A 12,500-nucleotide genomic window follows, 5' to 3' on the forward strand; every position below is an offset into this window, starting at 1 on the left:
CACGCAGTTGCCGCAGATTTGCTGGCTGCACATTTATGATGCGAAACTCCATCACATCCCAAAGATGCTCTATTGGATTGAGATCTGGTGACTATGGAGGCTTTCCGAGTACGGTGAGCTCATTGTCATGTTAAAGAATCCAGTCTGAGATGATTCACACTTTATGACATGGCATGTTATCCTGCTGGAAGATGGGTACCTTGTGGTCATAAGGGGATGGACATGGTCAGCAGCATTACTCGGGTATGTAGGTTGTGGCGTTGGCATGATGCTTAATTGGTAATAAGGGCCAAAAAATGTGCCAAGAAAATATCCCCCAGACCATTACACCACCACTTCCAGCCTTAACTGTTGATACAAAGCAGGAAGATCCATGCTTTCATGTTGTTGACGGCAAATTCTGACCCTACCATCTGAATGTTGCAACAGAAATCGAGACTCATCAGACCAGGCAACGTTTTTCCATTCTTCTACCGTCAAACTATGGTAAACCTGTGCAAACTGTAGCCTCAGTTTCCTGTTCTTAGCTCACAGGAGTGGCACCCAGTGTGGTCTTCTGCTGCTGTAGCCCATCTGCCTCAAGGCTGGACATGTTGTGCATTCAGAGATGCTCTTCTGCATATTTTGGTTGTAACGGGTGGTAATTTGAGTTGCTGTTGCCTTTCTATTAGCTGGAACCAGTCTAGCCATTCTCCTCTGACCTCTGGCATCAACAAGGCACTGGATAGTTTCTTTTTTCAGACCATTCTCTGTAAACCCTAGAGATGGTTGTGCGTGAAAATCCCAGAAGATCTGGAGTTTCTGAAATTCTCAGACCAGTCCGTCTTGCACCAACAACCATGCCACGTTCAAAGTCACTTAAATCCCCTTTTTTACTCATTCTGATGCTCAGCTTGATCTGCAGCAGATTGTCTTGACCATCTCTACATGCCTAAATGCATTAACTTGCTGCCACATGATTGGCTGATTAGAAATTTGCATTAACGAGCAGTAAAATGCAATTAAATTAATATTAAAAGTGTAATGGTAATCGCCAAACCAAAGAGAGGGCATACAATTGCAGAAAACTTTATTTTGCCACATGCGACAGAGTTTGTCAAGGAATTATTTGAAGAGGATGAAGGGATGATGTGAGGGATCAGCTTTGTGCTTGACTTGAGGATGAAATGCATCTTGCCCTGACAAAGATCTCTCCAGCTATTTACCCAATTATTGCTCACTGCCAGTAGCAATCCTCACACTGATTAATAAAGCATAGCAAATAACATGCAAGTATTAAATTGTAACAGCCTATATTATATCTTTCCCTTAAACACCAGAGTGTATACTGATAATTTTGTCATTGAATCACAAAATAGGCCAATACAATATTAAATCAGTATTGGGCTACTGATGATTTGCTTTTATAATTTACATTAGGCTATTATATGCATAAACGTGCCTAGATATAGTAATAATACACAAAGTTTGTTTGAAAACAACATTTTGACATCCTTACTGCAAACTTATGAGTGATAATATGAGCTTACAATGTCTTCCACGGGAAAAGGGGGTCTCAGGCAAAAAAATGTTGGAAATCACTGCTTTAAAATGTTAACTATTCCTTTAATAGCATAACTGATAATCAGCAGCCATTACTTCTGAATGCTCGAAAATTATTATAATATGCAAATTTTACACAAATGCACAAGGAATGCTGTTTATTTACCAAAGTGCTTTTAAAAATATGTTTACCAAACATCATAACTGCCACAAACTGATCAACTGAATACATCCTTTCTAAATTAAAGTATTTAAAAAAGTTGTGGTGTTTATTAAAATATCTTACCGCTAAAGAGAGAATAAAACAGCAAAGGGTGAACTTCTTGATATGTGATTTGGTGACCATCACACCACTGGTCAACTTATTGGTCGGGTTATTCTGTTAAAAAAAGAAATACAGTTAATCAAATGTTAGTTATTCTCAAAAACAACAATTATTAATGTAATAAACAAAAAGATAATATTGTGAAAGAATTATTTGAAAATATTCAATATAATACATTATTATTATTATTATTATTATTAATAATAATTATAATTAATAATAATAATAATAATAATCAACAATCCAAAACATCTAAAACCACAAAACCAAAACCTTTGCTAAAACCAAAGTGTTGTCTTTCAGGTCAACAGGAAGAACATTGTGTTCTAGTGATGGCAAAAACAAATTTTCAAGTTACAAAACAAGTTCTCAGCAATACTTTACTCAAACATGCCAACACAACCACACAATTAAAACCTAAAGGCTCTTAAGACACAGACATCTGATATTGGTTATGTCTGTAATCGGTCTAAAGGGCAAAACCTAAACAAGTTGAATCAGGCACATCTTAGTCTGACTGTTGCAGGCCTTTAAATGGTCCATAATTACAGGTCTGCAAGATGAGGCATTTTATAGTGAATGCCAGTCATCATGTGTTGAGCAAAACAAATTTCCTGAACCTTAAGGCAAAAAAAATAAAAATAAAAATCCAAGTTTTTTTTGAAGAAGTAAACAGGTTTTTTCTTTTGGTTGTGGTGGTGGTAAATTTTTTTCTTTTTTTATTTAGGGTAAATTTTAGGAGAAACCCATCACTTACCATATCGAAAGCTGGATACACTGCACGTAGTTCTGTCAACCACCCATAGGGCATGTGACCCACTGGATACGTTGCTGTGAGAACTGCTACTGCCTATCAAACAAACACAATTCACTTTAAAAAGGCTCTTACTATTTACTTTGGTACGTAATAGTACACTAGAGCAGGGGTTTTCAAACTGGGGGGCCGCCAGATGGCGCTAGGGGGGCCGCAAAATTTTTTAGATAAGGGGTAATCAATGGGCCCACATGGTTGAATTTTGTGTCCCGCATCATTCTGAAGGTTAATATATTTTTTATAATAATTTGAGCTCAAAAGTACTGCAAAAATTAAGCTTTATGCTTATGTCATTTAAATGCAGTTGACACTTTCGTGAAACAGGAAAAGAAGCGCAGCGGCCCGCATCAGCAAGTGCTCAGAGTTTCACCCCTGTTACACTAATGACAGCTGGATGAGCTCTGCAGTGGACCTCTTACTCACATTGGTTCATAACTGGATGATTAAAAAAAACTCAATTGTATACACCCTGAATAAAACCACTATAGCCTATAAAAATTATAATGTATCTGTTTGTGTTAAGTTATAGGGCTAATTAATTATTAAAAATTAAAATGTATTAGTGCTCTGTATTTAATGGAGCTGAACATATCTGATCAAATTTTAATACTCTGAATATAAATGCATTTTTTTCAAGATGTTCCACTTTTTCCCATATTTATTTGTGTAAATAATTTAAATGTAATGTTTAGTATTATTAATAGAACACACTGGTATGGACATTTTAAAGTCAGCAAAGCTTCTAAGTAAAATTTGTGGCTTTTTGAACTTGAATACTCAATTCTAGATTGCATTTAGGAAATTATTTTTTATCAGTGTAAGTCAGGATTGTCGACCTGAGTAAATTATGATGTGCACAAAAAAAGGAATAAAAATAAACAAAACACACTGAACCACTACAGCCTCCATTGTAGTATTGCTAGTTACAACAGTACAGTTAACTGTTAACAGGCTGATGAATGACAAAACTCTTTAAAACTTTAAAGCTTTAAATCTTTAGATACATTTAGTCTCAGCTGTAAGGGTAAATACAGAAGAGTCTAGCTGTGCAAAGGCAGAAAAAAAGCATAAAAATGGCATAACACAATGACTCACACAAAATATGGCTTGATGGAATCCAGTGAGAGAAGACCACAATGAACACTGCGCATGAAGATTTGATCAATAGATTGAAGCACTGAAACCATGTCAACTCAACTAACATCTTACAAAAATTAATCCAGATAGTGAATAATATAAATGTATTGAATAATATATTATAATATAAATGTATTGAATAATACAATTTAAAAAAATTAAATACAGTTGTTAATTTGAGGGGGTGGCGTGATATTTATTTTTTGGGGGTCCCCGAAAGAATTCGCCCTACACAAAGGGGCCCTCAGCTGAAAAAGTTTGAAAACCCCTGCACTAGAGAGCTGTTTACACCTGTTCACTTTGTTTGTTCTGATCTGATTGTGAAAAGAGCAGAGATGTAAACGCCCCGAAACACATTTAAATATGATCGCATAAACCAATTCACGAGATGATCTAGGATGCATTTCAGATGAATGTGAAAAACAAACATGCAAGTGTGTTGATCTACAGTATATGGTATAGTGAGATGTAGTAGTGCTAATGCAATGCCACAGATGGTGTTTTGCGTTGTTTGTTTCTTTGAATTTAATTATTTCTGACCAGTCATTATCCACTGAATGATAAAATTATAATGTAAATAAATATCTAATTAAAGCAATGGAGAGGAAACTAAATTACCAGCAGTTTTTAGAAATGTATGATTAAAACGTAATTTTAAGTAGGTCATTCACAAATTAATGTAAACCCTATACAGTGTTGAATGCCTTGCATGTACCTGCATGATAGAAATAGATGTTTTCTTTAGCATTTATAACCAATGGCAAATAAGATAAAGACCATTTCAATGTGGTGATGCCACTGGTCCATGAACATTTCCTGATTGTTTTCAAACTATTTCATAACTGTAATAAGATTAATTTATTAATTTTATTTAATTAAAAAATGTAATCATAATCTAACATTACACAGTTATCATATCATCATTTATAAATATGCAAACCTTTATGAATTCTCTAAAGTAAATAAAAAAAGTAAAACAGGAAATACATTAGGACCATTGTTTTTTTTTGTTGTTTTTTTTTGCCTAAAAATAGTCTATATCAGTTTAGTTGAGACACGATTATGTGATTAAACATAATTTTTACAAATCTACGGAAGTCCTCAGAGGCTATGAGTTACTTATTATTATATTTTCAGATATATTCAGACAGGGTGGAGCAAACTCTGCAGGCACGTGCCCGTGTCTGTATCCAGAAGAATTGCTGTAACAGCCGAGAGGAGGGGAGGTCAAGTAGATGCCAGCAGGTCAAATGGACCACAGTGAGAGTGAGAGAGAAATGGTGTTTACTTTCATTCTCTCAATCGCAGTGAAATAGGGGCTTCTGCTGTAAGTGTCAGTGAAAGACTATCCACACACACACACACGCACACGCACACGCACACACACACACACAAGTAAAATTGTGCACAGCTTCTGTGTTTTAAAGTAGTTGGAGCGTTGTAAATACCGAGGCTCCCCTCCCTCGTTATAGTGAACAACGGCTGCACAGCGCATTTGAGATAAATGACATCAATATATAATAACCGGTTATGATTATTACTGAACCATTACCGAATTGTCAGCGTCTGCATCTCGGTGCACAGAAGAAACAATTAATTTTAACACCCCTACTCTTAATGGTATAAACAGTGAGGGATTTTTAATGTGTATATAATCATAAACACACATCTTTACGCTCATTTGATATAATCAAGGATATTATGATTCAATGCGTTACACATCTGCAATTATTTCTCTCATGGTTCAAAGGGCCAGTGCAGACTCAACTGCTGCTCTAGGCAGAAGACTCATGTTCCCTATTCATCATACTCCGTTAACCACGATCATTACCTTACATATGAGACTATTATGGCTCTATTACGCTACAGTTACAATTGCCATTTCTGTATCATGTTTTACAGTTGAAGTCAGAATTATTAGCCTGCCTGAATAATTAGCGCCAGTTTATTTTTTTTTCACCAATTTCTGTTTAATAGAGGGAAGATTGTTTCAGCACATTTCTAAGCATAATAGTTTTAAAAACTTAGTTCTAATAACGGATTTATTTTATCTAAATAATAAGTAAATAATATTTTACAAGACACTTCTATAAAGCTTAAAGTGACGTTTAAAGGCCTAACTAGGTTAATAAGGTGAACTAGGCAGGTTAGGGTAATTAGGCAAGTTATTGTATAGCGATGGTTTGTTCTGTAGATTATCGAAAAAAAAAAATAGCTTAAAGGGGCTAATAATTTTGTCCCAAAAATATTTTTAAAAAATTAATAGCTGCTTTTATTCTAGCCGAAATAAAACAAATAAGACTTTCTCCAGAAGAACAAATATTATCAGACATACTGTGAAAATGTCCTTGCTCTGTTAAAAACAACTTGGGAAATATTTTAAAAAATCAAATCAAAAGGGGGCTAATAATTCTGACTTCAACTGTATAAAAAGTGTAGCCAACAAGCTAGAAGACAACGAAGAAGAAAATAAATACATATAATACAAATAAAATAATAATAATAGATGAATAAAGTGGAAAAATTTTGTCGAGATCACAAGAAGAACTACTACACATACTACTACGATGACAACTATTACGACAACAACTACAAGGATGAGTGTTAAGACGATGAATAACTACTTTATGTCAAGGTGAGAAAATAAAAGTTGCGATTCCACCAAAACGAGTTGTTATGTTGAAATCAAGAGAAAGCAAGAAAGAACAAATATTTTAAAGCATGGACTCTTAGGACTTCCAAACAAATCAGCCAACCAATCAGAGAAAATACATGAAGTGAACAAGTCCTAGCACTCACTTCAGTTGATGCAGAGCTGCCTTTCAGGTCCCGTGACACAAACAGATTGACGATGGGTCTGCTGATGCGCTGAGTAGCCAAAATCAGAGCAAGCGGCCACCAGAAGCTAAGCATCTTCTTTATGGTGGCATCACCCTGGAAGTGACCAGAAGTACACTTGATATGAATTATTTTTATTTGAATCATTACTTTTCTGCCATAATCTGTTTGATGGACGTACCCCTTGATCAGTGCTGGTGGATTCAGGGGTGATGTCGTGAACATTGCAGTAGTAGCCAAGTCCTACAATAGTGAATCGCACAAGGGCTCCCATATACAGAGCGAGAATGGGGATGAGAAGAGGCTCGAAACATTCCAGGTTACTCTGGAGGAGGATCGCCACAAATACTATCTGTGGGCGACAATATCAAATATTATTATTGAGCGAAATTGTGTACATGTTTACACACATCACAAACCTGCACAAAACTACTTGCATTCAAAGGTTACTGAAGGGATATGCTGTACCTGCTGTATGCAAATGTGCAATGCAAAATGAGTACTCAGAATAAGCGTCAGCAGCTAGAACAGCAAAATTTGCATATACTGTACTGTTTATTACAAGTAAAGGAAGAATGCCCATATGTAGCTTAAATATTAAAATATGCTGTGATGACTCATTTTTGTTATCGCATATTTTTACAATATATTACACTTGTTTTTATGCTTTTTTGTTAAGAAATATTAATAATTTAATACTTTTATATAACCACAGATATATTAAAGGGTGTATAACGGGACTATAAGGTCATTTGTGTATGTAATGTTACAAAAAAACTATATAAAGTACTTTTTTCCCAAATTATCTTTATAAAAAGTTGTCAACATTGATCAATCAGTGATCAGACACCAGTGCATCTGATAAAATGGAGCATGTAATAACTGCATTGTTTGCAATTTGTTTTACTTTATATTTAAACAGAGGTGTGAAAAAGTCTTTGCCCCAGTACTGATTTCTTATTTTTACTTTTGTCACACGTTAATGTTTCAGATAATCAAAGTAATTTCAATATTTTACTCAAAAACCAAGAAGAAAACACATCAGGCAGTGTTTAAATGAAGGAAATCCACTTCTGAAGGCAAAAAAACAAAATGAAGACTTTATAGTGGCCTAGTCAACGTCCTGACCTGCATCCAATTGAGATGTGGCATGACCTTAAAAAGACATTCAAGCTCAAAAACTCCTATATTGCTGAACTACATCAAGAAGAGTGGGCCAAAATTCTTCAGCTGTAAAGCTGGATTTATACTTTCGTCTTGCACCGAATCGTGCACCTCTGCGGACTGCACGTTATACTTGCTGCATTTGTTGTGATATTCTCAAAAGAAAATGACCGTAAAGTCAAGCGGATAAAAAGAGAAGTAGCAAGTTTCTGGAACTACGTCATATCATTAATATCATTCAGTATTTTTTAACTAATTATTTTTATAAATTATTTTAATGATATGGATTTTTATAACCATTTAAGATTTTTATTTTTATTTTTATGCATACCTTACCTATGTTCTTATCTCGAACAGTTCTACCTATTAAAGTTTATTAAAATATTAACGACAACTGAACATGAGTTACTCTACAAATATATATTTTTATTATGGAAAGAATAAAACGCATCAAAAAAGCACACTTACTAAAAAAAATTAATAAAAATAAATAACTTTAAAAAAACTTATTTTTTAGAATTAGCCCGCTCCACAATTTACACATTACTGTCTGGCTAGTTTCTGTTCTCTACTTAAGCTAAAAAGGCTATAATGGTCCAATGATCCTGACCATTATCACCAATAAAGCCTAGAAAAACTGGGAATCAGTATACTGTAGATTGATAGGTTCAAATATTCCTTTCCAGCTATCAAGTAAATAATTTGTTTCTTAATTATAGTTTTGTAACTATTAAATCGTTTTAAATTCAAAATTGTAATATAGACATTACTGTAAAACATATGACTGGTGGAAAACATATTCTGTAATTGTGTAACTGGGTCTCTACTTTTGCCATGGCCTCTTTTGGCCTTAACAAACTCATCCATTAGGTTTTTCCAAAGTTTTTAACAAAAACTTTCCTCCTTTCCCCCGGCTGCTGCAAGTTCTAGTCAAGAATTATTGATCATCTGGTTATTTCTATGACCACAGATCATAAAGATGTCTGTATATTCTTACCCGTTTCAGACAAAATATCTTCAAAGTGATTCATATTCAACTTAAATCAAACACGGCGCTGCAGGAACTGTTCACTAGAGTATCAAAAAAAAAATTATGCGCTGTGTCTGCCGAAATCATTTCGCGTGCAACCAAAGTTAACATCAAACGAACTAGCGGATGCTTCGAGTATTAACCAAACTTAGGAGACTCCTGGCAAGTTATTGAAAGTGCTTGACTGCAGTTGTTGCTACTAAAAGTGGCCCAACATTTTCCCCTAGGGCTATGTAGTTTTGCATTTTGTTTTCTCTTAATAATAAAACCTTCATTTCAACTGCATGATGCGTTTACTTGCGTTATCTTGGACTAATATTTAAATTAGTTTGATGATCTGACAGATTAAAATGAGACAAGCATGCAAAAAATAAGAAATCAGCAAGGGGAAAACAAAGTTGTGTATCTTACTTTTGAATATCATCCCTAAATCGGTTATTTTAAAAGGTTAGCAAAACACTTTTCATTTAATTTGTGAAAAAAAGGAATGTAAAACATGATTGACAGTGAACATGTTAGTATTTACCTGTGCAACAACATCAGATATGGAGGCAGAGCCTACTAGAAGACTATACTTGTGTTTCAGGAGGATGCCAGCATGAATCCATGCCTTTAGAGCAAAACCAAAAAAAAGCAAGAATTAAAAAATGCATGCAACAAGTTTTCCATACAAATTATTGTTTATCATTAAACATCAAGCAGGAAGCAAAGCTGTGCTAATAATAGTTTATCATCCCAAACAAACTTCCAATACTGCACTTCCTGTACTTGCACTCCTACAGTTTTAGATCATGCTGAATCATGTATTGTTCAAGCCACCATGAAATTCCCAATGGACAAAATGACTGAGTTGGAAACCATTTTTGCCTTCTTAACTGACAGATTTAACTAGATACACAGAATAAAAAGATTTTGGTCAATACTGATATGATTAAGAATATACAAATCTCTCATTCCCCTAAATAACAAAGATAACTCTGTTGGATGGACATTTGGTCACCATGTTTCACTCAAACTCTCATTGTTAGCTCAATACATTTTCATTGCATTTTTGTGTTGACATGAAGTCACATTGCACTAAACATACACACACAGGCACTAGAGTTCAAAACGCATTTCACTTGTGTATTAGTTGCTAAGTTTAACCATACAACACAATTGTTTTTAAGGTCCATTAAAGTAAATATTCACAGAGAGTTTAAAGCATTAAACAATTTTTGCACACAGACCTCTGGCTAACTGAATATTTACTAATTTACATGCTAACTTACACTCACTTTATTAGGTACACCTTACTAGTACTGGGAAGGACCCACTTTTGCCTTCAGAACTGCCTAAATCCTTTGTGGCATAGATTCAACAAAGTACTGGAAATATTCCTCAGAGATTTTGTCCATATTGACATGACAGCATCATGCTGCAGATTTGTCAGCTGCACACCCACGATGCGAATCTCCTGTTCCACCACATACTAAAAAGGTGCTTTACTGGATTGTGTTCCGGTGACTTCGGAGGGCATTTGAGTACAGTGAACTAATTGTTATGTTCAAGAAACTGGTTTGAGATGATTCACATTTATGACATGGTGTGCAATCTTGCTGGAAGTAGCCATCAGAAGATGGTTATAAAGGGATGGACATGGTCAGCAACAATACTTGGGTAGGTTGTGGTGTTAAAACGATGCTCAATTGGTACTAATGGGCACAAAGCGTGCCAAGGTAATATCCCCCACACCAGTACTTAATTTTTGAATTGCGAGGTCCCAGAACAGATTAGGGTAACGGATCCAGCTAGTTACGCGAGGATGAAGAGGTGTCGCGCATAAAAGTGAAGAGCAGGGGGCGAGGTGTGGTTGGAGGTTGGTGCGGTGGATGGCGGAGGGGTGTTGCGGACGAAAGTGAGCTTAGTGGGGGTGTTGCTGACAAAAGTGAAGAAGGTTGAGGAGTCGCGAAAGAAAGTGAAAGTGAACAGCAGAGAGGGAGGAGGGCGGTTGAGGAAGGGGGAATCCCTTTGAGGTGCCGGATCCGGATCCTGCATGTTTCGACACAAATTAAGACCTGCACACACAATTACACCACCACCAGTCTGAATTATTGATACAAGGCAGGATGGATCTACGCTTTAATGTAGTTGACACCAAATTCTGACCCTACCATCTGAGTGTAGCAGTAGAATCATTTATAGTCCAATTTTGGTAAGCCTGTGCGAAATTTAACCTCAGTTTCCAGTTCTTGGCTGACCCAGAGTGGTCTTCTGCTGCTGTAACCCATCCATCTCTAGGTTCAATGTGTTGTTTGTTCAAAGATGTTCTTCTGCATACCTCGGTTGTAATGAGTGATTATTTGAGTTATTGTTGCCTTTCTATCAGCTGGAACCAGTCTGGCCATTCTCCTTTGCGCCCAAAAAACTGCCGCTCACTGGATATTTTCTCTTTTTCTGACCACTCGCTGTAAACCCAAGAGATGGTTGTGCGTGAAAATACCAGTAGATCAGCAGTTTCTGAAACACTTAGACCAGCCAGTCTGACACCTACAACCATGCCACATTCAGTCACTAAAATCACCTTTCTTCCCCATTCTGATGCTCGATTTGAACTGCAGCAGATCGTCTAGACCAGCGGTTCTCATACTTTTTTCATCAACTACCACCTCAGAAAAAATTTGTCTCTCCAAGTACCACCAAAATGAGCAGTATTGAAATACAGTAGCGAAGTAAGCTCAGTAAAGTAGCTACAACTCTGCACAGTTGCAAAAAACGTGGCAGATTTCCTCAGAAATATAAGCTATGTCATATATGGCATATTATATACATTATATATGGTAAATTCTGAAATGTGTGTAGCATGTACATGACATATTTTTTTATTCCTCCGCGTACCACTAGAAGGAAGCCTGTGTACCACTAGTTTGAGAACCACTGGTCTAGACCATGTCTACATGCATCGAGTTAATAATTCCTTATAGCCTATTTACACAGGGCGTCAGCGTCAACGCTTCCCATTCACTTTCACATACATTCACAAGTGATGTCGGGCGTTGCTGAACTGCATTGTGGATCCGTCGGCGCCGCTTAAGAGGCATTGTTCGCTGCAAAAGTTGGGACTTGCTTGACTTTTCAAGCGGCGATGGAAGTGTCAGCCAATCAGATCGCTGTATGCAAATACACCAGCTCAGACTATGGCCTATTGCTGACTAATTTAATTGGCTAACGCTGCTATGACGATCCAACAGCCCAAACTTCAGACACACCTTCTGTCAAGCGTTGACGCGGAAGCCCCGTGTGAATGAGGCATTACATTTATATAGCGTTTTTCAGGGCACTCAAAGCGCTTTACACATTAGGGGGAATCTCCTCATCCACCACCAGTGTGCAGCATCCACCTGGATGACACGATGGCAGCCATATTGCGCCAGACCGCACACCACACACCTGCTGGTTGGTGGAGAGGAGAAATAGTGATGAAGGCAGATATGATATGGTTAGGAGGCCATGAAAAAATTAAACATACTTACTTTTTAATCTAATTGTTGGAAAACAAATGTAAATACACAAAAGTATGGAGTGACGGTAAAACACATTAATTTCTAGTAACATTGACAATGAAACTAACATATAACCACGAGGATTAATCTTAGCCTGCTCTGGAGCAT

At 36.3% G+C, this 12,500-nt stretch overlaps 1 protein-coding gene across 3 annotated transcripts in view; it reads right to left on the reverse strand.

The window, feature by feature from the left end:
- ankha (ANKH inorganic pyrophosphate transport regulator a) overlaps nt 1-12,500 on the reverse strand; it is a 46,152-nt gene that overhangs the window by 12,969 nt on the left and 20,683 nt on the right. For all 3 annotated transcript variants that reach the window (NM_001030259.2, XM_021470216.2, XM_068217103.2), the window contains 5 exons: nt 9,377-9,460; nt 6,838-7,008; nt 6,618-6,752; nt 2,625-2,717; nt 1,829-1,921 (listed from right to left, as the gene is read on the reverse strand). In NM_001030259.2, the coding sequence (NP_001025430.2) occupies nt 1,829-1,921; nt 2,625-2,717; nt 6,618-6,752; nt 6,838-7,008; nt 9,377-9,460 (576 nt within the window). The remainder of the gene's footprint in view (nt 1-1,828; nt 1,922-2,624; nt 2,718-6,617; nt 6,753-6,837; nt 7,009-9,376; nt 9,461-12,500) is intronic.

The sequence above is a fragment of the Danio rerio genome, chromosome 24 (assembly GCF_049306965.1).
Source record: "Danio rerio strain Tuebingen ecotype United States chromosome 24, GRCz12tu, whole genome shotgun sequence".
NCBI lineage: Eukaryota > Metazoa > Chordata > Actinopteri > Cypriniformes > Danionidae > Danio > Danio rerio.